Source organism: Colletotrichum abscissum (assembly GCF_030869225.1).
Source record: "Colletotrichum abscissum strain IMI 504890 chromosome Unknown Scaffold_8.1, whole genome shotgun sequence".
Lineage (NCBI taxonomy): Eukaryota > Fungi > Ascomycota > Sordariomycetes > Glomerellales > Glomerellaceae > Colletotrichum > Colletotrichum abscissum.
In genome coordinates this window covers 724,519-749,229 of record NW_026850525.1, presented here as the reverse complement: position 1 = coordinate 749,229, position 24,711 = coordinate 724,519, and the positions used below count along the sequence as shown (strand labels likewise).

The following is a 24,711-nucleotide window of genomic DNA, read 5'->3' as shown; positions in this document are numbered from 1 at the left end:
TCTTTCTCAACATCGCCCCCAACCAGACCGTGTCAGGCACGAGAAGGCTGACGGCAGCCAAAGCAAGCGCCCTGGATGACGACCGCTTGGGCCGAAACGTGCACCTTGGTTGGCTCGTACAGCTACTTTCCTCTTCGGGCGCGATAACTGAAGAGGGGCCTCTTGAATGGGCCATTTGAGATACACGCAAACAAGGCTGCGCAACATGACGTCCAATGATGGCTCTTTCGCTTCGCAAGAGACGAGAGAGAGCCCGGTTGACGTTGGTTGCCCTGGGTACACCAGCCAGACGTGCGACTCAACTACCACCTTTAGGAGGAAGAAAGTCGCGGAGAAATTCTTCCAATCTGTCTCAAGGAGGCGCCGGTCACCAATCGGCGGCCCATCGCCTTACAGTACGCCCGACCCTGCATGCAGCGCTGCAACAGACAACCGCCAACTCAGCCAGTCACCCTCATCGAAGTTGGGCTCCTCTGCTCTGTCGGGAGCCAATAACCCTTTATTTGGATTGGGCTCGGATTGGACGATGCCTGCCGCAACAAAAATGAAGGACCACCACCAAAAACTCCTGCGATGCAGTGATGCGCTGACCTTCCACTCTTGTTTTCCACGACCCTAGTCCGGATGATGCGGTTCCTACCCCTCCTTTTCCCACTCATCATGGCGAGAGGGGTACGCAGTATGTATACCGTATCAGCATCCGTTCGCACTTCGGCCTTCCCTCGCCGTTGCGGGTGATTTCATGTCACAGGCGAAAGGGTTGCATGTGTTGGCTGCACTGCTTCTCACCCCAGAGCTGGTGACAACTCAGAGCCACATTTTGTGTCGACCCTGGTCTCTTACAGCAGCGCCGAGGGGTACCGGTCTGGTCTCTCTGCGTGAGCCATCAAGCTGTTTAACTGCCCGACGCCAGCATCGGGGAATCGGGCAATGTCGTCGCTGTGTCAATTTCGATTGTCAAGTCCTGCGCCCTGTCTACAACTCAATATGAACATTCCTCGACATCATCCGAGGCCTGGGTACGGCCATGCATTACTAGGTCCAGGCGGTCGTCAATAACCCACTGCTTGTGTCCGCGACCATGTCCGTATTTGGTAGTCCATGATGTTGCCAACCCACTTACTGAATGCGATTTCGTACTTGTACCTACAGGATGCATGCGACTATGAGGAAACTCCATGGAAGAGCGAGGCGGATCTAGACCACTGGTTGCCTCCCGCATCTACTTAGCCCGCGGCTGACCACGGATCAGGGCCAAATCGTGCCGCTCGTTGGGCATTAGCTCGACCAAGCATGATATCACGGCTGTAAGAACCCTCAGAACGGGAACATCAGTCGATCACCGCAGACCTCACGTTTCATCACTTGGCACTTTACGAATCGGATGACCGCCCTCTGCCCATTAGACAGATAGGCTCCATATACGCACACGCGGTACAGCTTCTGACGTCTGGCCAGGCTCCAACCCGTCGCCGGTCACCATGGGCCGGTCCGCCTCCGCTCCGCGGTGCCTTCTCTCCCGAGTGGCAGACAAATTTCAAGTGTTTAGCGTCATTCTTTCGAAAGAAACGATGTGAGCTAATAGGTAGGCATTGGTCTCGTAGCCCCGGAAAAAGGAGGCTTTCAGACGCGAGCGAACGGCCGTCAGGTTGTCAGAGGCCACACGCAGCACACCTTTTCGTCACTAGGCCGCATGACAGGCAGCCAGTAAGCACGCCTCGCCAGTTGGGTCGATCTCAGCCAGCCATCTTGAATCGCCAGATGTGCCAATGATCTTTTCTCAGTGGTCTGCCAGTCTGACGACCTTTGCAAGTACGATCTTGTTGGGCACTGAAACGCGGTTACCGCCGTTATCTCTATTGCTTCTGAATGTCTCACAAGTCTACGACGTCGAACAACGCATTGCTGCCACTGCGTGGTCTTCATGTCTCTATTTTCCTGAGGCTGAGATGTATTGCTGGGTTGGCTTCCTCCCCTCATCGTAGCATCAACCCATGGGTATATTCGATGCCGCCTCATTTTGGACGCCTTTGATGTTCGCATAACGATTTTGCTGTCCCTTGTGCTCTTCTCAGTAGAGGCCGCAACTAGAACGCCTGATCAAGAACACACGACGAAAAAGCCGTCTTTTGTTCCCCGTCCAAATCACCCGTTCCGTCGATCTATGTGCACCGAGCAGACCGAAAGGCCGTCGTCATCAGTCTGTTGCACAAAGACTATCGAAGTCAACGTTGCAGACCAACATTATGGTGATCCAAACCCAATGTTCCTAAATCTCAGTTCTGAACAACCTGAACATTGTTCTTCTTCTATAATTCCACATTCGTCAGTAATCGTTTACAATCCAGTGACCTCATAGCAGGAGGAAAGTAAAAGGAGCAATGTCTCTTGCATCCAACACGAACCTTCCACTTCTCCAGCTCGTCCTGTTTAGCCTTGTACTGCTTGACAAGGTCCTCCAGGACCTTCTTCAGACCTTCCGAGTTGGTCGTCAGGGCGGGCATGACGTCCTTGACCGTCTGCTCCATGAGGACGCCGTTGATGAGGCGGAAGCACTTCCGGTCCTCGGATAGCGGTTGCAGGGTCTCTAGGACGAGCCTGTGTGAAACGAGTCAAGGTTAGAATAAAAACGGTTCATTATTCATGGGAGGCGGTGTGCCGGGGAGAGAGGCAACGAGGGGAAAGGCGGGAGGGGGGGGGGGGGGGGGGAGGCGGGGGGGGGGGGGGGGGGGTTGGGGGGGGAGGGGGGGGAAAAGGGAGGTTGTTGGGGGGGGGGGGGGGGGGGGGGGGGGGGGGGGGGGGGGGGGGGGGGGGGGGGGGGGGGGGGGGGGGGTTCATCAAGGGTTCGTCATTTGAGTTTCTGAAGGAATGAAGAGTGAAGAGCGGTGTGATGAGGGCGAACAGTTGGCGGAGGGCCATGCCGGAGTGAGTTCCGGTTTGAGAACGAGAAGGGGAGAGAAAATCCATCATGTGCCTATACCACCCCTTTCCTTGGACGACGCAGGGTTCACGATCTCATCCAGGGCATGGGTGACGGCCTTTCTCTGTCTCTCAATATTGCGAAGGCGCCGTGAGGGAATAAGATGAAGTGAAGATAAGGAAGACTCGGAATAGGAACAGAAAGACGCACTTGTGTTCTTCGGCTTCTTGCTCTACATCGCCAATCTTTTGCGCAATCTGTTGCAGGGTGTTCTTGTAGACGCCATACTGCGTTTGCAGGTCTAGGAAAAAGCAGGTTAGCAATGAAAACCATGGCGGGGTTATGCTTCCAAGAGTAACATCTCCTTTCCCCCCTCGGCGGTCGAGGAATGGTGAGTGAGTCAACTAACCTTGCTGCTTCTTCTGGCTCACCTGGGCCGCCATCGTGAAGTCAAGTCTGTGAGAGATGAATGGCCGGGGTTGATGAGACCTCGTTGAAGAAAGTAAGGTAGGTACAATGCAGGGCTATGAATCTCACAGTGAGGGAGCGAACGGACAAGCCTGAGGTAATCGACCCTCCCCTCCACCACCGCGCGCGAGCAGTGACCAACTGTGGGATGGAAGTTCTAGAAGGGTATTCGATGTGGCCCGAGCTTTTGCCGCGCTCTCTCCGGATACCTCACAGGTGACTGACTGACTGAGACCACCCCGAAAATGCACAAAGCCCGGCGCGCCGCCTGCTGCCCCACCGAACCGAAGTGGTCTTATCCAATCCCTCGCAGGCCAATTCCCAATCTTCTATCGCATAGGAAACTCACCGGGAATTTCCTCTGGCGCATCTACAATCGTGATCACAAAGCAAACACCGACGACGAACAAACTCTTCCTCCCACGACAGTTTGACAACCCTTCCCTTGACTTGACCTTTCTCAATTCCGTAAACAACCCACGAAGCCGAATCAAAAATGCATCCTCACCTGCACACCAAGGACAACTTCGGTAAGTCACCAACATATGCATCCGTCATGATTTCCATCCGCGCCCCTCCTCCTCCCTCTCGCCTTTGGGTCATTCAAACCCCGTCGCATTGCCACATGCCCCCCCCTTTACCCCCTGGATATCGTACCAACCACGAGAAAGCATCCATACTAACCGCTTTCCTCCTGCGAAACAGAGTGCGAAGACATCATGGTCGCCCTCGAAGAGTGCCACGCAAAGGGCTTCATGTTCAAGTCCCTCGGTGGCTGCAACGACGCAAAGGACAAGGTCAGCGAGTGCCTCCGCGGCGCGCGCGCAAGGCGCACCGAGGCCAACCGGGCTGCTGCGAGGGCCAAGAGGGAGGAGCGCGAGAACCGGATAAAGGAGCTCAACAAGTCGCTCGGTCTCGATTAGACTGCGGAGCTAAATCACAGAAGCAGACGACCGACAAACGACCGAATCGTTTTTCTGACCTAGACGACTGGTGGACAGGTCGGCAACAAGGGAAAAAAACACGAATTGTATTATACTACGAACACTCGCAACTACATTGATTTTTGGCGACGGCATCTGGGTCGGGACGGAATACCAAAAATAACATGAGCGATCTAATGGTTTGGGGCATCCTATGAGGGAGCAAGAGATTGTACAATAGATTATACTCGATCGATGTTCTCACGTCAGCAGAGACAAAAAAGAAATACGGCAAAATTGTTGGATAATTTGTATTCCTACAAAACAACACCCATACTCTTCTCATCCTTCAACAATCCTACAACTCCTCCCAAACACTCATTCCCTTCACAACGTGCGACGGAACTCGTTGCCAAAGGTGAAGAGACCAAAGACAGACAGCACACTGAGGAGGATCGGCACGGGCTTGCGGAGGCGGATGGCGCGGGGGATGGCGGAGCCACCGAGGACCGCCGAGGCGAGCAGACTCAGCTCGACGCCGTAGGGCTCGCGGTTCTGGATGCGGTAGCCGCCGAGGCCGTCTGCGTAAGTTCGGGTTAGCTCACTCATGTTGCCAACCTACTGAAGCTACTTATGCGACAACGCGGGGCAGGGGATGGATGCTGTGAAGCGGATGGAGGGGGGATGTTGAGAGATGTAGGAAAGGGGATGATGGCGCGGTGGAGTTATGCGTACAGAGAAGACCGACGCTGACTCCGGCGACGATGGACGGGACGGACTTTGTCCGGGCGTAGCCGGCGATGCCGCCTCCGGCCGTCAATACGGCCAGGGCGAAGGAGGGGACGGAGAGGTCAGAGGACTGCGCATATTGTCTTTTGTCAGCTTTACGTTCTTATGCGAAGGAGACAAGTCATCGTACCATTTTGGAGTGATTTGTTTGTGAGAAATTACTGGGAACACAAATTCAATCGATGTCGGATTGCGATTGAGATGAATTGAAGTGAGAATTAGTAAGATAGTTCCTTGGTGAGCAGAGGTGAGGAAGTTCCGTTGTTTGCTTGCTTCGGTGCCTCGGGAAGTCAAAGCTTCGGCCTCCCACCCACTCAAAAAAGGAACAGCTTCTGGGAAAGCTGCTGGATGATCTCATCCATCGACGGGACCCTGACTAATCACGACATTTCCCAGGGGCACGCCGCAGCGGGAGTCGTCAGGGACCACCACTGGACTGCTACCCCAGATTCGTGGCTTGGCAACGCTCTTGCTCATGGGTACAAGGCCACACCAGCCACATCTATCACCTGACGCCCTGTGGCTTCAAGCTTTCGTGTCCTCCAGAGCTCCCCCCCCAGCTCTCAATTGTACTGGTGACCGCAGTACGTACGCAGCAATCGAGACAATCTGGAAGGAGACATTTCCTCAACTCTTCGGTTCACCACCCACCCGAACCCCGAATTTCCTCTCAAAGTACCGCCAAACTCTCCCCTCCCATCCCCCCCGATTTCGACGATCAAAATCCCCAACAATGGCGCCCAAGCGAACCGCCTCCTCCCAAAAAGCAGCACCTGCTACTGCCGCTCCCGCAGTCCACCACCCCGAGCCGCCCACCTCGCCCGCGGGACCGACCGCCGCCGCCGCGATCCCGGGCACGATGACCTCGCAGCCCAAGGCCGTACCCATCACCATGACCCCCAAGAGCACCGGCAGCGGCAGCGGCGCCCAGAACTGGGACCAGGTCCTGGCCAACATTTACAACCACTACGTCAAGAGCACGCCGCAGCGCACCAAGCTGATTGACGTCTTCATGGCCTTCTTGGTCGTTGTTGGCGCGCTGCAGTTCTTGTACTGCGTGGTTGCTGGAAACTACGTATGTCTTTTCTTATATCTTACCCTCTCAATTGGTTGGAGGCTTCTTGCCTCTTGGAAATCACAGATGGGGATTATTTGTACAGTTATGGCTTGAGGAAGGAACCTTGGTGGATTATCATATGGAAACCTACGGAACAACAACTGCTAACGTCATGATGCGAAATAGCCCTTCAACGCCTTCCTCTCCGGTTTCTCTGCCACCGTCGGCCAATTCGTCCTCACTGGTAAGACAAAATCATGGCAGCACACTTGACAATCGCTAACTTTAGTCGTCTAGCATCCTTGCGCATCCAGACCACCGAGGCCAACAAGTCCGACTTCCCCTCCGTATCACCTGAGAGGTATGCCAGTTTCCTTCTCCCTCTCCTCAGTCGCAAAAAACCACGAACAGAAGACAACGACTACAGAGACTAACACTACAATGACAGAGCTTTTGCCGACTACGTCGCGTGCAGTCTGATTCTGCACTTCTTCTGCGTCAACTTCATAAACTAAGAGCACATACCAGATGAAAGGAACAGGAGACAAGTTCTTTTATCTTCAGTCAGGACAAGAAAAGGGGGTGTCCGTCCTCAAGGCCAAAGACTGAGGTTCGAAGTAGGGGGTGGATAGACCAATTGGTGATGAAGCATCAACGCAACAATATCACAATCGCATGAGCATGCGGAACGAACAAAGCAATGTACATTATTTGAGCAGGCGTTGCATCACAGCACGGTAGATGTCAGAGAAGAAGAAAAAAAAGTGCAATTCTGGGAATCATCATCACAGTGGGCTCCAAACTTCTAGTTCTATAATCCTGACACCCACCCACCAGCCTCAGCTTCCCAACCCCTTCTCTATCACTCAGCACCCTCGGCCGCAGGCTGATCCCTCGGTGGTCCTGTCGAACCAGCTCTAGGCGGCGGCGGCGGTCCCCCCATCTTCGGAGGCGGCGCAACAGGGGTACCCCTCCCGCTGGGCGCATTATCCGCCTCCCTGCTCTTCTTCTCCTCCTCCTTGAAGTAGTCGTCCATAAAGTTATTGTTCCCGCCGTGATGCCTCTCCTTCTTCTTCCTCGTCGTCGGCGTGCCCGCAGGAGGCGGCGGCGCCGCGGCACCCGCGTCCATCATTTGCGCGGGGACCAAGAAGTCACCCCCTGTCGGAGGAGGAGGTGCGCCGAGACCAGGCGTGGCGGGCGAGAAAAGATTCTGCTGCACCTCGCCTACGGGGCCCGCCTTCCCGTACAGCGCGGCGGCCGGGTCGGCCTTCTCCCCGCCAGCGTCGAACATCATCTCGCCCGGCGCGTCGACGGGCTCGTTCAGCGGCGCAGGTAACCTGTGCAGCGCGCCGTAGCCCAGCACGCACCCGAGCGCGCCTTCGCCACCCCACTCGCGCGTCGGCTGGATCGTCACCTCGCGCGTGACGTCGTACTCGTTGTTGTACACGTACAGGCGCAGCGGGCGACCGATATGGTCCTCGACGAGCTCGCTTAGCCCGCCCTCGCCGTGGAGGGCGCCCTCGGGGCTGCCGAGGATGTAGTCGCCGTAAGGGAGAAGGCCCGCGCCGTCGGCGGGGGAGTTTGCGGCCACGTCGAGGACGTGCCAGATGTTGGCGGCGACGGCGAGGGGGGTCCACTGCAGGGAGAGGCCGAGGGAGGCGGTGTCGTGGGGGACGAGGGCGTGGATCTCGCGAGTGCGTTGGCCCTTTGCGGACCAGAGGCCTAGGGAGACGGAGCCGCCTGCGCAGTTGCGGACTTCTTGGGCGAAGAGGCTTGGGTCGGGGTTGTCCTGGTGTGGAGGGGCGGCTTGTTAGTGTTTTGTGTCTGAGATGGGATGTATACTAGGTCACGAAGATTACGTACGATGGGCCGGCCATTGATACCGATGATGAAGTCAAACCAAGGCTCAACGTTGAGTTCGAGATTCGTGTTGCGAAGCACCTGGAAACCGAAGGAGCCCTGGTTATTCTGCTGAGTTGGTTGCTGCCCATCCAGGCGGGACATGAAGCGGTTCAGCGCATTGAACATGGTGATGCGCTCGACGCTCGAGCTGAGTTATCTTCTTGTGTTGTGTCGTGTTTGTTGAGAACGGGAATCTCGGTATGTAAGCTCGAGATCGGTAAGTATTTAGGTCTGTGGTGGCTATTTACTCGGTGTTTGTCGTTGCGAGCATTCCATTCGTTCCTACTTGGAACAAGCTGTCATCCAAGGTCCCCCGTCAGCCTTGCAGATGATCCAAGCTTCTTCCCACACTAGTGGGGTCACCAAGTGGGACCTGACTTTTTAGCTTCCTGTTGCTTCAGCCTCGTTCATCTCATTTTCCATCACTGGGCGACTTTCTCTTATAAGTCTCAACATGTGATATTGTCTCGATGGGTCTGATCAACTAGACTCTTAATCCATAGAAATCTCCCTCTTAACAAAGGGGAACTGGGATTGAGTTTACCTTACACTTATGCATCACCACCAAAATGAAGGCGGCCACCAGACTCCCCCTAACGGATGAGTGCCATCACTACAAGTCCAAAGCAGAAGTGCCTTGGGATCTTCAAAAGTAAACCAAACCCTCTCCTTTCGATCAAAGGTCACATCGCAACAGAAGCTAATCAGACATCTAGATACTTTTCCCAGCGCTACTCCCTCTTCTCCTGGTACGACGAGGGCGTCTACCTCACAGATAGCGCCTGGTTCGGCGTGACCCCCGAACCCGTCGCAAACCAAGTCGCAAACGAAATGTACCACACCGACGCCTCAAAACGCGTCCTCGTCGACATCTTCGGTGGCGCCGGCGGCAACACCATCGCCTTCGCCCTCTCGGCCCGCTGGGATCGCGTCATCTCCATCGAGCGCGACGCCGCCACCCTGGCGTGCGCCCAGCACAACGCAGAGCTGTACGAGGTCGCGGAGTACATCACCTGGATCCACGGGGACTGCTTCGACTACCTCCGCAAGCTGAGGGAGAGCCCCGAGGAGCTGAGCGAGGAGTTGAGGGTGGACATGGCCGAGACGGTGGTCTTTGCTTCGCCGCCTTGGGGTGGACCGGGGTACCGGACCGCCGAGGTGTTTGATCTGAGCAAGATGGAACCGTATAATCTGGACGACCTGCACGAGGCCTGCAAACCCATGGATCATGCGCTGTATCTCCCTCGAACAAGTGATCTGAGACAGGTGGCGAAATTAGCCCCGGAGGGGGAGAAGCTTGAAGTAGTGCAGTATTGCATGGAAGGGGCGAGTAAGGCAATGGTGGCATTCATACCGGGAACGTTGAGTACAACACAATCAAAACCGTAATGAACATTTCTTCTTGTTCTAGCTCTTTCACTAAGGGCCACACTCTAACACAAGCAAAACCTGCTTTTACAACGCCTTGACAACGCTACGTTCATCGAACAAATCCTTCAATACCCCCTGAACACAAAACTCCCGGTCTAGTGGCGCCATCGCGTACGTCGACTCGAAAGCGTAGATACTGAGCTGCCCAAAGAACGGCCGTAGGATCTTGCCCACGAGCTCGTCCTTTCTATCAATGCTCACCTCATCATTGATGCCGCCAGGTCCAAGCAGTGGTCGTCTATGGGAGCTGCTCGTGGCCAAGTGCGCCGCAGGATTGCTACCCAGCGAAGAGCTGACACCCATAGTGCCAAGCTCCTCTGCAAGCTCATCGACAAGTGCAATAGGCTGATAGTTGCTGGATCGATACACAGCGTCAATAGTGTCCGTGACGAAGAGCCACTCATGAAGCTGGAAGTCATCCGGCGCAACGCAAATGAGCAGGTCTAGCAACTTGCAGGCTTGTAGGATAGAGATGTTGTTGTAGGTATCAGATGCGGTGCTGTGATCGGCAGCCACGACAGACGCGATGGCTGCATGAAGTTCGGCGTTGATAATCGGCCATAGCATAGCCAGGTGGATAGCACTGGTCTTCAGCACAAGTGCGCGGACAAGCATGAAGATCTCCGCTCTTGTTGTAGAGGAAGGCGAGGACGTCGCTGTGGCGCCGAGAAGCTCCACTACTTTGTCAGTGATGATGGGAAGCTCTGTGACAAATGCGTCCTCCGTAGCTGCGAGGACTAGCGACGCAGTGCGACGAAGGTTGAGCTGCGTCTTCCGATCTGCCTCCAATCGAGCGGAAGTGGCACCAACACCAAACACGATGCCGGCCGTGGTGGGCGGAGTCATGCGGGTCAGAAGCTCAGGCATACGTTCCTTGTCACTGACGGTCCATTGTCTAAGCAACGGCAACCAGTCGCTTCGGACGAGCTCAATGCTTGAGCTGAAGAACCGAGCATCGTTGAACGCGTCTCCAACGTCCTTCTTCCACGTTTTTTGGTTATTGGGTAGCCTGGACAGTTCTTGTAGTAAGACAAGTGTGTTCTTGGACACAGTATCAGGGAATGCCTTCGCTCTGAAGGCTGGATTGATGACATTTGTTGAAATTGTACCGGCTGCGGACAGCACACGGTCCGTTTCGACTAGGATCTTGGGAAGGTTCGGCACGATTGAGGCCAAGATTGCGACCACATCCTCGGCTCTATCGAGGACACTGACCAGCGCAATCGTGGGGGCGCGGCGAACACCGTCGCGGTTCTTTTCTGACTTGTCGTTTGGGGCCGTATCTGAGAACGTCAGGGGCTTGGTTGTGAAGATCGCCGTTAGGAGCCGGAGGAATAGATCCTGTCCTATTTGTTAGTATATTCTCTATAGCATGTGTTAAGGTAATAATGCTTACCCCAAGCTCGCGTCTCATCTTCCGCTGCTCCCCGAAATTGGTGTTGTCGACCTTTTCGCCCAGGATAGCCGCGAACTCCAACAGACTTGGTAGTGTCTGTCTGTGTGGGAAAGGATTTGTGAGCAGATCACGCAGGAACGCCATGCAGTCGAGCCAAATCTCGTCCATTGCGTCGTCCTCCAGCGAGCGGGCATATTCAACCAAGAATGTGACGAGGTCAATGTCTTGGAGAGATGTTGTCAACGTTGATTTTCTTGAAGCGTCCAATGCCCCGGGGTTCGTTCTGCTGTAAATAGCATTGAAGATGGCAGGGATAGTGTGCTTTGGTCGTGAACCATCCAACGCTGGTAAGAGGTTGAATACTTCGGATTGCGGTACAGGTGTTGTGATATTGATAGAGCCCCGCCAGATTTCGATGACTGTCTCGAGACACTCCAAGGTCTCTGCTGTGAAAAGGTGCTCTAGCAGTCGTCTTGCCCGGTTTCTCATTCGAAGAGATGTGTAGTTGAAAGACGAAACAGATGTCAAGTCCTGAGCATTGATATCGCCCCCTTGGCCCCAGGACCAAATTGTGAAGCAAATGCGAACAGCATCTGCGAACGCAAGGTGCACCGTGAGTCTATCATTTGCGGTGGCACTCCGCGCTTGTGGGGCATCCGAGGTGAAGACACCGGATACCATGGTGCCAAAGAATCCCGATGGCTGCTGATCCGGACCCTTCACAACTTGCGTTCTGGCCTCTTCAATCAGAAGTCGCTCGTGTGCCCGGGCCAGTACTTGCTCCAAAGCGTTGAGTAACGAGATCAGTGTAGACTCTGGCGCATTCCGGTCATCCTTCTTTGAATTGCCGTTGTCTCGGAATATGGATTGTAAGTCACTGAAAGTGTTGGAGACTTGTCTACATAAAGTCTCCACAAGAGGAATGAGAACCTGGAAGATGGTATCGGAGTAGAACGGTAAGCATTCCGTCAAGAAGCTGACCCAACTGTCGAGAACACTGCGACTGCTGGGAGAGCTTAAGCCAGCCTGGAGACACTTGAGCAAGTTGGGAGGCGGTGACGTCGGCTTGGCCTCTGACTGTGTCGATACTCTAAGGCTCTTGCTCGGTTCAAGACTCAGCTTTCTCTTCTCCGATGACGGAGAAGCAGGTACATCGGAAATGATGATGTCTCGGAGTTTCAGTGCATCGAACACGACGTCCAGCAGAAGAACCTGAACATAGGGGTCGGGTCCAGCGAGCGATTGGAGGAGACGCTCGATAAGAACATTCTCGAGATGGAGGCTTCCCAGGGGTTCCGCATAGGGGTTCAGGAGAATTTGGTGCATGACGGTCAAGGCATAGCGATGAAGTTGAGTTGCTCGGACTCGGATGGTTTCGTCTGCAGGTTCGTTGTTGCCAGCGATGCACCGTAGACAAACGTGGATGAATACCTCTTGCATTGAGATGTCACCTTCATGACCAGCTGTTACGGGTTAGCATCAGGTACCTTCAGTCAGGATTTCCTACTTACTCATCTGCGCGACATCCGGATGCCCGCCATCCACGGTGATCGTTGTAGAAGCCAAAACAGCCCAGATCACGTCTGGCGCCCATCGGAAAACATTCGACAGAGTTCTCAGGTAGTAAAGGCAAAGATCCAGATCGTCTTCAGCCGTGAACGTCGTTGAATTGGTCGAAGTTGATGCCGATCCAATTTCGTTACTCGCTCTAAGGGATTTTAATGCAGAAAACTTCCTCACGAAAAGCAAGAAGAGTCTATCGTCGTCAGTAAACACGCTGGGTCAATGCCTCTAAAGACGGGCAAACCTACTTGTCGATACCAACCAAACTATTCAGCCATCCCTTGACAGTCATGAACAACTGGGTTCGTTCATCCAAAAGGGCATCGAGCATGAGAAAGAGAGGTCGCGTCAACATGACATCGTAGTTCTCTGACCCAGCCAGCCGGATCTGTGGAGGCTTCTCGGTCATGGGTGTTTTTGAACCTCGCCTTTCAGCACTGGAATCCTGCAACGTATGAGACCAAAGCACGCTGAATCTGCGGCCAGCATCGGCGGGACGTGATGCGAAGGATCCCTGAACGTCATTCTCGATAATGAGGCTGGCCAAGGCAGCCTCTATATCTCGATTATGTGATGTGAGAGCAGTCTGAAGCTGCCACAATGATCTAACAGTCTCGACGTGGTACTTTGGTTCTGAAGCTGACAGAAACTCCCAAGCTTGTTGGACGAGTGGCGTGACAAGTTCGGTTAGGTTTGGCACCTCTATGCGCTCTGCAGAGTAAAGATGGGCGGAGAGGTACAGAATTGAGTTGAAGGAGGTGAAAGATAATGTGCTTGTGTGATTCAAACGCTCGTGAAGACAAGAGAGGAGGGACGTCGTGTCAAGCTGGTACGTAGTCGGCACTTTGAGTAGTAGGGCGGTCAGAATCCTCCCTTTGGCGCCTAGTTCGGACCCTGCTTCGGGGTTCTTCAATCCTTCGCAGACCAGCAAGCCAGACTTTTGCAACAGCAATTCTCCAACCTCGATAGGCGAGAGTGGAACATGGACGGCATCGAGATTTCCTTGCTCGTCGATGTAGAATGCCTTGATTCGTTTCAAAAGTTCGACGGCAGGAAGTGAGGCCAGAACACCGGCCTCCATTGTCCTCTTGGACTTGCTGCCATCCGAAGACGGGAAGGCTCGATCCGGAATAAGGTCCAACACAGCTAGAGCAATGTGCAATGCCTCGTCGGCAGTCTTTTGCGACGACTTTATGGGAGAGTTCTGCTGTCTTTCTCTCGTGTCCTCTAGCATGCAGATAATCGAGAGAGCTGTAAGAGGCGCATGAATAGTGATCATTTCCTCCTCGCGGACATTGAAGTTTGCCAGGATGAAATTGACCAAATCCAACTTGTCGAGCCGTTCTTTTTCTGCAAGGTTTCCTGGTCCTATAGCCTGCGCTAAGAGACTGACAATCTCGCCGTAAATCAGACCGCTCTCGACACCATCGAAGAACACGCTGGCGCTGCGGAAGACTTCGTTGAAGTCAGCTTTGCTGGGTGCATGGTCTCTGTACTGCCGGACGCTGTTGACAATCGGAAGGAAAACCTCAGGAACTACCAGCCCGCCAATTTCCCATCGATCCATGAGCGACAAGCATATTCTGTAAGGTCTCGCTCTCTCTGCTGGGCTCGAATCGCGGTCGACATTGATCATGCTCAACAGCGCCCTGGTTAAAGGCTGGAGCCCATGGTCTTCAAAGTAACTCGTCTTAGACGCAAAGTAGGAGTTATGATGGTCCGTGGAAGATGGAGACTCGATACCGCTCTCACTTTCCCCGGGTCCAGGGTCCGGGCCTAGAAACCATGCCCAAAGCCTTCGGTTGAGACTCATATCTCTCCGGATGACAACACCAGCCGCCGCACGCAAAAGAAGCTCCAAGTCGCCTGGTTTGACATTCGTCTGCAACACCTTGGAGTGCAAGGGAAGGTGGGTGACCAAGAGATCTAGGAATCCTCGCTGAATGAGGAGTTGCTCGTCTGCAAGCCCAGCAGCAAAGCAACGTAAAAGCAATCCAGGTTCTGGAGAGGTGACCATTTGTGCGAGTTTTGCAGAATGCTCGTCTTCCTGGACGCCATTCTTGCCTGGTTTCCCTGGTAAAGAGGTTTCGCCTAATTTGGGCAGGTTCCTCACAAGGTATGCTAGCGCCCCAGCTCTCCGACTTGATCCTGTGATAGAGGCCAAGAAGAAGCATTGCCAGAAAAAGTCATCTCCTGATGAATGTGGTCCATCCAATTCGTCGCTGCCTGCGGGTCGGATCGCGGTCTTGAAGCTCTCCATCAATCGCAACGTTCGTTCAAAGTCCTCGCTAGTTTCGTCCTCGAGGCCAGGTAAAAGGGCCAGAACAACTGATTTCATGGCTGGCCGAAGAGACCGGGGGTCTATGTCTAAAAAGTGGTGTTCAAGAATGTCGAGAAAGGGGGATCGGACGGATAGAGAGGCAAACGAAAGAGTCGACGCCAGGCCAGGGAAGTACAATGGTAAATCCTTGGATAGCCCATCAGTGCCTATGGTTGCGAATATGTAACTGTAGACTTCGAGTGCTTTTTGGTGCACGCCGGACGGGAGGGAGGGGTTGAGACATTGCGACAGGCGTTTCGCGACGATGGCTTTCGAAGGGATAGTCGTGACCGACGGGTGTCGGGCTTGCAGTGCCTGATGAGTACGATCAGTCTCTCGTCGTTTTGGACATCGGTTCGCCATCGTGAAAAAGACTCTTACCTTGAGGAGGCGATTCAGGAAGGAAATGTAGTCAGCCCATTCCTGTAAGGCCGTTTCAAACAGAGTAAGGGCCCTTTCAACACCAGAGGCGTATTTGCGGTAATGCTTGTCCTTGGTCGGTGCTTCCTCTATCACATTGAATCAATACATGAAGTCTTCCCAAATTCAAAGACAAATCGCTTACCAGCTCCGAGCTGGTTTCTCCATTGACGAGGAAGAGGAGACTCGCGGCCTGAGCTCTCTGGGGAGACAGACCGACGGCCAGAGCCAGGCTCAAGGGCCATGATTGCTGAGAATGGGCGTTGATTGAACGAGTGAGTACATCAGTCTGTTCTTATGGTCTTGTAAGGACGGTATCGCATCGCTGCCTAGCCTTGGAGAATCAAGCTGGCGTCGGTAGTCGTCGCATGCAGTGATCGTGAACAGGGTTTAAAGAGCCCAGTGTTGCTTGAGCTCGAAAGGCTACCATGTCTCCTTCCAGACGACAGGTGTACAGTGGGGTGGCACCCTGACAGCTCCCAAGCTTCCCATTGGGCAGACTAGTTTAGCGACCGTTCTCGCCTGGCGAGGCTGGCACAACACTCTCCATCAACGCCGAGATAGGACAAAGCGCAACGTCATTGAGCATTGGATTTGGGGTGCACCTGGAAATTGTGGGCTGTATGCGTTCTGTCGCTTTTCCACCTTGATTGGACACTCCACCACTGAGCCTCACGATATGAGACACATCTTTCAGCACTAGAGACAAAACACTGGATGGAAACTGGTGTATTGTGCCCGGTCATGTCAGTTACTAGGTAGTGTGCATGCACAATGGTCTGGACAACAGTTTGGTTCAGTCCATGCCTTCCTTGGCTTGGTTCTTGATCATTCTTGAGATTCCCCTGCATTTTTACCAAGTGCACACACAACCTCTTGCAGCAAACGGCATTACTTTTATCTAGATAATCAGCTGCCAGTGTATTGCATCTGCTGAAGTAAGCTGTCAAAGTCCGGAATGTTTTCTCCGGCAAGGGAGTTTCCGCTCGGCCATGGGATTTGCAAATTCCCATGTTGCTCCCTGCTCTGGGGGCATTTGGCCTAGCTCCGGTCCCAGGTCAGGCGAGCAAGTGGGCCGAGACAGGCTCTGATTAGCGGACCGTTCCCACTAAGGCACTTTACGAAGAGGCTGCCGCACCACTAGATCTCGGCGGCCCCTCCTACGCATCATCAGCAGGTCTGCGTTAACTTGGGACGATTTTCGTCCTTATCCCGTCGGGTTCCTCTTTCGCTCCTCTTCCCGTGCCGTCTTTAAACCTCACGTTCTCAACTTACCAGCCTACCTTTACCCTAGGTGAGGTCTCGAATGCCAGTCATGGCCTCTTGAACCTGGTTGGCGACCCAAATTCCAGATAAAGTCAAGAATCTACTCTACTTCTAGGTAGTCTGCAACATCGCCGCGCTTCTTTCCACTTCCCGACCACCTAGCTGAAATGCTCCCGCCATCGCAATCATGGGTGAGGACCACGAGAACGGCCCCAGCGAGGAGCACCCTCCCCCTCTGCCTCCACGGCCGTCGATGGAATCGAACGACTCGATAGATTCGAGAATGGCCATGGCAGCCGCGACTACCGCCATTACACCTCTCGATATCCAGACCCTGTCTTTCCCAGATGGTTCGCGCGGCACTTTCTCGACCACAGGCAGCAGGGCCGTTTCAACCCCAGTACAGTCCTCGAGCGGACAAGCTACTCCAACGAGGACGCTGGGTGAGGGCGAAGATTCTATGAGTATCGCCAGCTTCTCCCCGACCCTGCGGCCGCCCAACGACATCGCAAGCCTATTGATGGGGGAGTTCAATAAGAGAAGTCCGGCATGGAACCTCCTCAGGTCGCAATCGGCAACTGTGCCACCCTTCGAAACCTTAAGGATGGATAACATAACCCGTAATCTGGCTGGGTTCGAGCACGAGTTCGACGACCTACCCGACGAGGCCGACACGAGTTTCAAAGACGAAGATCGAGTCACCATGTGGAAGGCAAAGTTGAAGCACTACATGATCCTTTCATCGGCAGGCAAACCCATCTACAGTCGTCACGGAGACCTGGGGCTGATCAACTCGTCCATGGGTGTCATTCAAACCCTCATATCTTTTTATGAAGGGGCTAAGAACCCCTTGTCCGGCTTCACCGCTGGAACTACGCGATTTGTTGTTGCAACGCAAGGGCCCCTCTACTTCGTGGCCATCAGTCGGCTCGGCGAAAGTGACTCACAGCTACGAGCGCAACTCGAGGCTCTGTACATGCAGATCCTGTCGACACTGACCTTGCCCACGCTGAAAAACATCTTTGTCCATCGACCATCGTCCGATCTTCGAAAACCACTCGAAGGAACTGAGCCCCTGATTTCGTCCCTTGCCGATAATTTCACGAAAGGCTCACCGTCAGCACTGCTTGGCGCCTTGGAGTGTCTCAAGCTGCGCAAGTCCCAGAGACATGCCATCAACAATGCCTTCCTCAAGCAGAGGACAGACAAGCTTCTGTACGGCTTGATTGTAGCCGGTGGTAAACTGGTCAGTGTTATTCGTCCGCGTCGCCACTCTCTGCACCCAAGCGACCTCCAACTCATTTTCAATATGCTGTTCGAATCGGGTGGCATCAAAGCCGGCGGCGGAGAAAATTGGATTCCCCTGTGCTTGCCGGCCTTCAACAATCGCGGCTACCTGTACATGTACGTCAGCTTCTTCGACGGTGTCGACGGCGAGCAAGCCACGGGGCAAGAGGCGCCGGTACACAAGGATGAAGAACTCGCCATCATCCTCATCAGCCCGGACAAGGAGTCCTTCTTTGAGCTCAAGCAAATGCGTGATAACGTCGCGGCTTCTCTGGCCAAGTCGGGCCATCTCTCACTTATACAGACCGCCGCGCGTGCTGGACGGCCAAAAACCACAGACATTGCTCCGGGTGGTCAAATATCGCACTTCCTCTACAAGTCCCGTGCGAACGTGCAGTTCAGCATGTCCGCCCTCGACCCCGTATTCTCCTCCCTGATGGCCCGTCGCCGCCTCATGGGCCTATATCATCAACTGCACGCTGCCGTCCACGCGAAACACTCCCATATGCGTGTTCTACATTCCGTCTCCGAGGATGCTACTTCTTTAGCCTGGATCACACCGATATTCGAATTTTACTGCGTAGCCGGCCCCAACGTGAGCCGTGCCGTACTTACCCAAGGCGCCAACAAAGTTATCCAGTGGGCCCGTCGCGAGGAGGAACGGGTCTTCATTATTGGCGGAGGCGTATTCTGATCCAGAGAGAAACGAGTTGACCCCTTGAATATTTGGGTACGGCTCATGCGCTTGGACTGATTAGCTATTAGCTATTAGGAATTACAGGAGCTGACCCTCAGTGGCCATGCTGACTGAGAGAGAAAGATTCTCTCGACAAGCTACTTGGGTATCAATACAAAGATGACTCTGCAGTCAAAGCCATCTATATCGTGGTCCACCACGCCTCTGGGATCTTTGTGAGCCGAACAGTCGCCAGCGTCGAACGTGATTCACACTCCGCCACCGCTGTGATATCAGCCTCGATTCGATCCATGCCCTTCCTGTCCGAGTCCGCTTCCAACTTTTTTCCACAAGAGCCGCTCGATGACTCCCTGCCCATGACAGCAGCAGCAGCAGCAGCAGCAGCAGAACCCAACTCTCTATGTTCTTGCCACTCCGCCAGCTCAACCGCAAACCCCAACTCATCGCCACAGATCCGACACCTCGCCCTCCCCTTCCCCTTCCCCTTCCTGTCCTCCTTCTCCCTGCCCTTCCCGCCGAATAGCCGACGCAGCAAATCGACCGACCGCGCCGCGAACCCGGCCATCTTCCTCCTCCGGCGTCCACGCTTCTGGCGACACCCACCGCTCTGGTGGCACCACGGCACCTTGGGCAGCACCAGGAGCTCCTCCTTCTCAGCCTCTTTCTTTTCCTTCTTCGCCTTCTTCCCTTCTTTGCTCTTCTTCAGCTCGGGCGGGAACACGCCAACGGGATCAATCGGCGTCGGAGGCGAACGCCGAGGAGCCTCGGGTTGAAGAAAGATACCGGGAGCGTCGTGGCCTCCATTCCTACTGCCCCCTCGTCGCCCATTCATCCATCGAGCGTCGCCGCCCCACGGACTACCAGACAACAAGGCCACGGAGTCTCTCTTCTTCCTCTTCTTGTTCATCTTCTGCTGCTGCTTCTCCACCTCCTTCTGCCGAACCTCCTTCTCCTTCTTACGCTTCTCCATCTCCATCTCCTCGGCCTTCTTCTTCTCCTCCTCGGAGGGCGCGGTACTGCTCTCCCCCTCCTCATCAAACTCCCTCACCAACTTGCGGACCGTCATCATCACCTCGGTCCGCTCTTCACCACCACCGCCCGACTCGGACGAGTAAACCGACGACAATGACTGCGGTGACACAGACAAAGATGTCTTGTCATCGAGAGAGTCATCCGCGCCGGCAATATCGGTCATGACGCTATCCTTGCGCTCCACGGCGTCATCCACATCCACGCCATTGCCGGCGCGACGATCCTTGACGATGTACTTTGGTTTATATTCCAGGTGGAAGAGTTGGTCCCCGTCAAGACAAGTATGGTGCCCCGCCGCGGAAGACGAACGCGACGACGAGAGGTGTTGAGCCGGATTCTCGAAGAAGGAAGGATGTTGGATGACAAGCGGGAGACGGTCTAGAGGTGACCTGAGGTCCTTCATCTCTGACAGGGAGGAGATCATTGTCGGGCTTTTTTTGGGATTGTTTTGTTGGAGTCAGAAGGGGAATGATAATGTCAATGGAATGGTTTTTCTGGGCTGCGCTCCGAGTCCGGTCGGCGAGGCTTGATGGAGCTTGGTAGTGATATTTCCCGTAGAACCGTCGGAGGAGCTGATGTTTAAGGCTGATTCAGCTACAGCTGGATGTTGATGTAGCTATATGTGGAGCCGAGGAAGCTGTCGATAGGAGTTGGATAGTAAAGCCGATGATGAAGCTATTGACCAAGTTACCGATATGCCCGATGGTGAGGCTGATGTAGTTATAGGTATAGCTAGGTGTAGCTATTGGTGAAACGAATGGCAATGCGTAGCGAATGTTCAAGTCTAGAGACGACTTTTCGATTTGTATCACGATAGTTTCTAACGAGTGTCGGTTGAACGAGCGGTATGGTGGAGGACCTTAACGAATGTGCGATGGTCGCGTGGACAGTATGTACCGAGGAAACCTTCACATCAATAGATTCCCGTGGGGATAGCTCGGTTTTGTGATGGCCGGGCATGAAGCCATGAGAACCTTCATGGTCAATCAGCCCCTCCGTCATGTATCCCGAACATGGCCATATATGATACGGTAAGGTCAGCATCATGATGCAAGCCCTCCAATTCTCGCTTAGCGCCTCCTAATCACAACGAAATGTGTTAAATCATATCGCATTTTATTAATTCTGTGAACCTGGCCCTGATCTGGTCAAGCCACTTCACGATGTCTCGTTCTCAACAAACCCGCCATCACCTATTACGTCCCAACCAACCGCACGTATCATCTACTCTAATCACTTCGCTCATACCCCTCCAAAAACAGCTATAAGTATTTTTTCCCAAAGAGTTGATGTTCTTGAGAATCAAAAGCAAGAAACGCACCCAATGACGATAATAATGACTCCAACATTTTCTCCTTGACAGTTAAGAACTGAATTCGCTTTCGTTTCGCCGGCCCTTGACACAGATGGAGACAGCTTGCCGGACCCATCTCTTCATCTTCCTTCGTACTTGCTTTGAATGACCCGGGGTGGCCGTGGCCCATTCACTATGTACAACTGTCGCGTCAGAGTTCTTCGAGCCGGCCAGACCGGTTGGTTGGGGTCGCCTGCCAATGTGCTTGTTTGCACGCTCTCGAAGGTTAAAACATGATTTGGTGATGCGAAGTCTGAGATTCGACAGCTTTTTCTTGAGGATCCTCGGCCGGAAAAAAGTCAAATCAGAGCTGAAGCTTCGAGAATCGCTGAGGTCAAATCCATCAGTGGACGCACTCAACCTATAGAGGTTCGTGTCAACTGGTTGCGCCAGAGGGATGTCACGTTCATGCAGGTGCCCATCTCTGGAGTACCTTGCTGTTGGAGAGACACGGGCCGGTGGATTTTCCCCATCACTTGGTGTGAGCTGTACATATCGTCTTCCTTTTCGCCCGTAAGCCATGCTGCCTTGACGTTCTTCATGGAGCACTGGGGTGAAAAAGTCCTTGGCCTGGTGAGCCGGTAAGTCGGCAAGTATGCTCTGTTTGACACTGGAGCGACGTCTGACTGTGCCGGTCTGGTCTTCCGGGATTGTTTCCACATCCAAGGCCAGTCGAGACGCTTTGAGTCGAAGTTTTCGCTTCGATGGGCTTGGAACCACAGTCACCTTCATTTTCGGACTCGGTGCATCATGATCCGCCGGTTTGTGCTCTCTTTTGGGTTGAATGACTTCGAGCTCAATGCTAGCTCGGAAAGACTCATGGTCTTCCACATCGGAATGTGCAGTAATTCTAGGACTCGACCGTGGAGTTGCAAGGATTTCGAGCTGAAAGGGTGAAAACTTGACTGGAAATCGCAAATCGTCCCCAGATGCCCCTGACACTCGCCTCAGTTGAGCTTGCGCTTCCTTGGGGAGGGAGGGCAATGCCTTCATCAAGTGCGGGACACTGCTGCTTGTACTCAAGAAACGGTTCGTAGGACTTGGCGTCGAGGAGAGGAGAAGATTGTCCGCTTTGGAGGCTGGTGGCGCTGTATGACTTCGGAGACTTGCTGTGCTGATCCGAGCAAGCGCTCGGTTTCTGCGATGGCCTCTGAAGAAAGGCCTCCACTGAAGGTCAGGATGGGTTGCGCCATTTGCGGCAGACTCATTCACCATATTTTCCCCCTCCAGGGGGTGATGATGCTCCATTTCAGCTTTGAGATCTTTCGGCTCATCTACATCGACCTCGTGAAGTCCAGTCGAGTCTTCATCCTTGCTCATGAACGGTGACTTGGCAATACGCTCGAATGACGAGACCAATGCCGCAAGGTCGGATAGGCCAGGTTCAACCGAATGGCGTAAACTCGAGCGGAGAAGCGCCGCGAGGCCACTGTGGGACGGGGCTCTTCTGGATAGCCAATCTCGATTCAACAGTTCTAGTTGCAACGTACTGGGTTCGTTGGGGTTTGGGATGATTTCGTCCGCACTCTTGAAATGGGATTCAGACAGTGCCTCCGTTGCATGTTCCACAGCGGGATGGGAAGCATCAGCGTTCGCTTTCGTTGTGTGGCCTTCATTCCCTTGCCCATGGCCTCGAGACGGATTAGCATAGCCTTCCGCATTTTCTTCATCGTCGATTTCGTTACGTCCGATGTTTTGAGGCTTTGGAGTCGTTTGAGATCGCTGGAAAGCCGCAGTATCGACGGTCTGTGAACAAGGTACAAACATGTTCAAATCGTTATCAACGTCGACAGGACGAGAAGCCGATGTCCCATCAACTTCGAACGGAAATTGTTCCAGCGTCGGAGGGGCGGTTCTAGAGCTCAAGCGCTGTGAAGGTAACGTTTCGATGTCATTGGCAGGTTTCTTGTCCAAGGCTCGACAGTCATCACCGGACGAATCGCTAGAGTCCTTCACAGATATGTCGATGACAGCATCCAGACGAGCCTTCGTTTCGTCTCGAAGCACTAAGGCTCTGATAAGGCTCGATGCTCGCTGAGGAATCGGAGCTAAAGGCAGCGCCAAGGTAGAATCCCGAGGATCTGTTTGGCGTTCCGGGGTTTCAAAAGCTTCGGTGTAGTCGTAGTAGAAAGATCCTGCGGGGCGAATTGTGCGGGACAGATTGGGTTCCGAGTTTGAGGGTGATCTGTAGTACATCTCAATGACCGAAGTCAGGCTTGAGGATCTCGCACTATGATCCGTGGATGGTCGTCGTGGTCTGCTCGCAAGCTCGTTACCCCGCGGGTTATGGTACCCACGATACCCAAGAGCGGATCCAGTGGGCGACACGAAAGAGATGGAATGCGGTAGAGACGGCATGGATTGGTTGATGCCGCCGCGAAACGCATCGGGAGGGCCAAATCGTTGCGGTTGTGGAAAGGTTGGCTTATACGAGCCATGCACAGTCCTCTGATAAATAATGAGCTCCTGTTACACTACGCTTTGCGGAGGGCCATGAGTGCTTACATATGAGATTCGATCTATTTCGACCATCCTACTGTAGTCAACAAGTCCATTCTCCGTAAGAGCCGGCGAAGATGGCCGAACTCCAGGGCGTTTCAGTCGAGTTGGGTAGGGAAACGGGGAGCGTGGTCGTTGCAAGATGCCGCTGCTCGAATGGCTTTGGAGAGTACCAGATGACTTGTTACTGGACAATTTCCGAGAACCACATGTGGTCAGGGAGTACGAACGCTGGTACGGCCCATCGATTTTGGGGGAAAATGAGCTGGAGAAGGAGGACGGAGGGCCTTCTGAGCCATACATGGAGATGATTTCTGAATTGGTGTCTCTGTCCGAGCTGTTCCATCGGCGGCCGGCTCCAGAGATGGTACGATGGCTGGCACGAGACTCAGATCTGAAGATTGTGTTAACATCGAGTCCGGTCCGTGATCTTGCGCATTGGTGTGTTGTAGCCGCTGGAGCTATTGGCTTGATGCTGAAGATGCCTATGTCGCCTGTTTCCGTTGTGGTCTTGAGCATGCTCTCAAGAGGACCGGGCGACGGAAGTAAACTAGCATTCTCGTTTACGCTTCTCAACGGTCGACGCGGCAGACCATATCCAATGGGTGGTCGAGCATGGGACTTGTAGCTGTTGCGAAGCGAGCCATGGCTGGCGGAGCGACGTTGAGCGTGAATATTCTCCATTCGGAGAGACTTTGACCAGGTCGTGGCACGGGTAGATGGTAAAATGAAGTATCTCTACTTAACAGACACAGCAAAATCGTCGGTCACTGAAAGAGAGATCCTAAAGAGTCGACATGAAGCTATGTTGAGGCCGGTAGGCTGGCATGTTTGGGCATTGTGTCGAGCAAACATTTTTGGCAGAGTCGGCAGCGGAGTGGACGTCAGTTGACCTTGACTCCTTTGCGAAGTCAAAATAGGAAGGGACGACGATGCCGTCAACGCAGGTATGCTCATCTGGTTCGCCATCGCAAGAGAGCACCTACCTCGCGATGATTTGAACCCACAAGGGAGGCACTCCTCCAAGTACGTCCCTCATCTTGTCTTATAGGGAGCCTCCTTCCCAGTCTTATTTGTATGGAGGAGGAGAAGGCCTTTGCTTAAAACTGCAACGTGAAAAGTCGCGTTCTCAGAGGATTCGGCTCAAATTTAGACATGATCGTGGCTAGCGAGATGAGATGTTGAAAGGGAAGGCGATTCAGCCTGCTATTCGAGTCCATCTGGAACCATAGACCTTCTCTTGCCAGTCCTGCAAGCAAACCTACCTTCTAGTTGAGGCCGGCAAAAGTAAGAAGACAGAACTAAACCTAGAAGCTTACATTAGACATTCATCGTCATGTGCCATCCGTGCACAATGTGTACTGCGTAGATGAAGTTTCCAGGCCTG

General features: G+C 53.8%; 10 protein-coding genes across 10 annotated transcripts; 4 read left to right on the top strand and 6 right to left on the bottom strand.

The window, feature by feature from the left end:
- Positions 1-2,276: 2,276 nt before the first annotated feature.
- CABS01_04252 (prefoldin subunit) lies at positions 2,277-3,363 on the bottom strand (the record flags this gene model as incomplete). The annotated part of the gene is made up of 4 exons (XM_060537623.1): positions 2,277-2,309; positions 2,406-2,598; positions 3,131-3,221; positions 3,330-3,363. 4 exons carry the CDS (start codon positions 3,361-3,363, stop codon positions 2,277-2,279), a joined length of 351 nt encoding a protein of 116 aa, XP_060390468.1.
- Positions 3,364-3,884: 521 nt separating this feature from the next.
- On the top strand, positions 3,885-4,311 carry CABS01_04251 (uncharacterized protein; the record flags this gene model as incomplete). The annotated part of the gene is made up of 2 exons (XM_060537622.1): positions 3,885-3,918; positions 4,094-4,311. 2 exons carry the CDS (start codon positions 3,885-3,887, stop codon positions 4,309-4,311), a joined length of 252 nt encoding a protein of 83 aa, XP_060390467.1.
- A 387-nt stretch (positions 4,312-4,698) lies between these two features.
- Positions 4,699-5,233, bottom strand: CABS01_04250 (uncharacterized protein; the record flags this gene model as incomplete). The annotated part of the gene is made up of 3 exons (XM_060537621.1): positions 4,699-4,892; positions 5,047-5,170; positions 5,231-5,233. The coding sequence occupies 3 exons, from the start codon at positions 5,231-5,233 to the stop codon at positions 4,699-4,701; spliced, it is 321 nt and encodes a 106-aa protein (XP_060390466.1).
- A 600-nt stretch (positions 5,234-5,833) lies between these two features.
- On the top strand, positions 5,834-6,672 carry CABS01_04249 (DAD family protein; the record flags this gene model as incomplete). The annotated part of the gene is made up of 4 exons (XM_060537620.1): positions 5,834-6,175; positions 6,344-6,401; positions 6,455-6,518; positions 6,606-6,672. The coding sequence occupies 4 exons, from the start codon at positions 5,834-5,836 to the stop codon at positions 6,670-6,672; spliced, it is 531 nt and encodes a 176-aa protein (XP_060390465.1).
- Positions 6,673-7,019: 347 nt separating this feature from the next.
- On the bottom strand, positions 7,020-8,185 carry CABS01_04248 (GRASP55/65 family protein; the record flags this gene model as incomplete). Its single annotated transcript, XM_060537619.1, has 2 exons — positions 7,020-7,946; positions 8,021-8,185. 2 exons carry the CDS (start codon positions 8,183-8,185, stop codon positions 7,020-7,022), a joined length of 1,092 nt encoding a protein of 363 aa, XP_060390464.1.
- A 443-nt stretch (positions 8,186-8,628) lies between these two features.
- Positions 8,629-9,448, top strand: CABS01_04247 (RNA cap guanine-N2 methyltransferase; the record flags this gene model as incomplete). The annotated part of the gene is made up of 2 exons (XM_060537618.1): positions 8,629-8,711; positions 8,776-9,448. 2 exons carry the CDS (start codon positions 8,629-8,631, stop codon positions 9,446-9,448), a joined length of 756 nt encoding a protein of 251 aa, XP_060390463.1.
- Positions 9,449-9,514: 66 nt separating this feature from the next.
- On the bottom strand, positions 9,515-15,434 carry CABS01_04246 (uncharacterized protein; the record flags this gene model as incomplete). Its single annotated transcript, XM_060537617.1, has 6 exons — positions 9,515-10,831; positions 10,887-12,349; positions 12,398-12,642; positions 12,698-15,084; positions 15,151-15,278; positions 15,335-15,434. The coding sequence occupies 6 exons, from the start codon at positions 15,432-15,434 to the stop codon at positions 9,515-9,517; spliced, it is 5,640 nt and encodes a 1,879-aa protein (XP_060390462.1).
- A 1,208-nt stretch (positions 15,435-16,642) lies between these two features.
- CABS01_04245 (vacuolar fusion protein MON1) lies at positions 16,643-18,436 on the top strand (the record flags this gene model as incomplete). The annotated part of the gene is made up of 1 exon (XM_060537616.1): positions 16,643-18,436. One exon carries the CDS (start codon positions 16,643-16,645, stop codon positions 18,434-18,436), a length of 1,794 nt encoding a protein of 597 aa, XP_060390461.1.
- Positions 18,437-18,620: 184 nt separating this feature from the next.
- Positions 18,621-19,895, bottom strand: CABS01_04244 (uncharacterized protein; the record flags this gene model as incomplete). The annotated part of the gene is made up of 1 exon (XM_060537615.1): positions 18,621-19,895. The coding sequence occupies one exon, from the start codon at positions 19,893-19,895 to the stop codon at positions 18,621-18,623; it is 1,275 nt and encodes a 424-aa protein (XP_060390460.1).
- Positions 19,896-20,834: 939 nt separating this feature from the next.
- Positions 20,835-24,008, bottom strand: CABS01_04243 (uncharacterized protein; the record flags this gene model as incomplete). Its single annotated transcript, XM_060537614.1, has 2 exons — positions 20,835-23,273; positions 23,331-24,008. The coding sequence occupies 2 exons, from the start codon at positions 24,006-24,008 to the stop codon at positions 20,835-20,837; spliced, it is 3,117 nt and encodes a 1,038-aa protein (XP_060390459.1).
- Between the last annotated feature and the right edge of the window lie 703 nt (positions 24,009-24,711).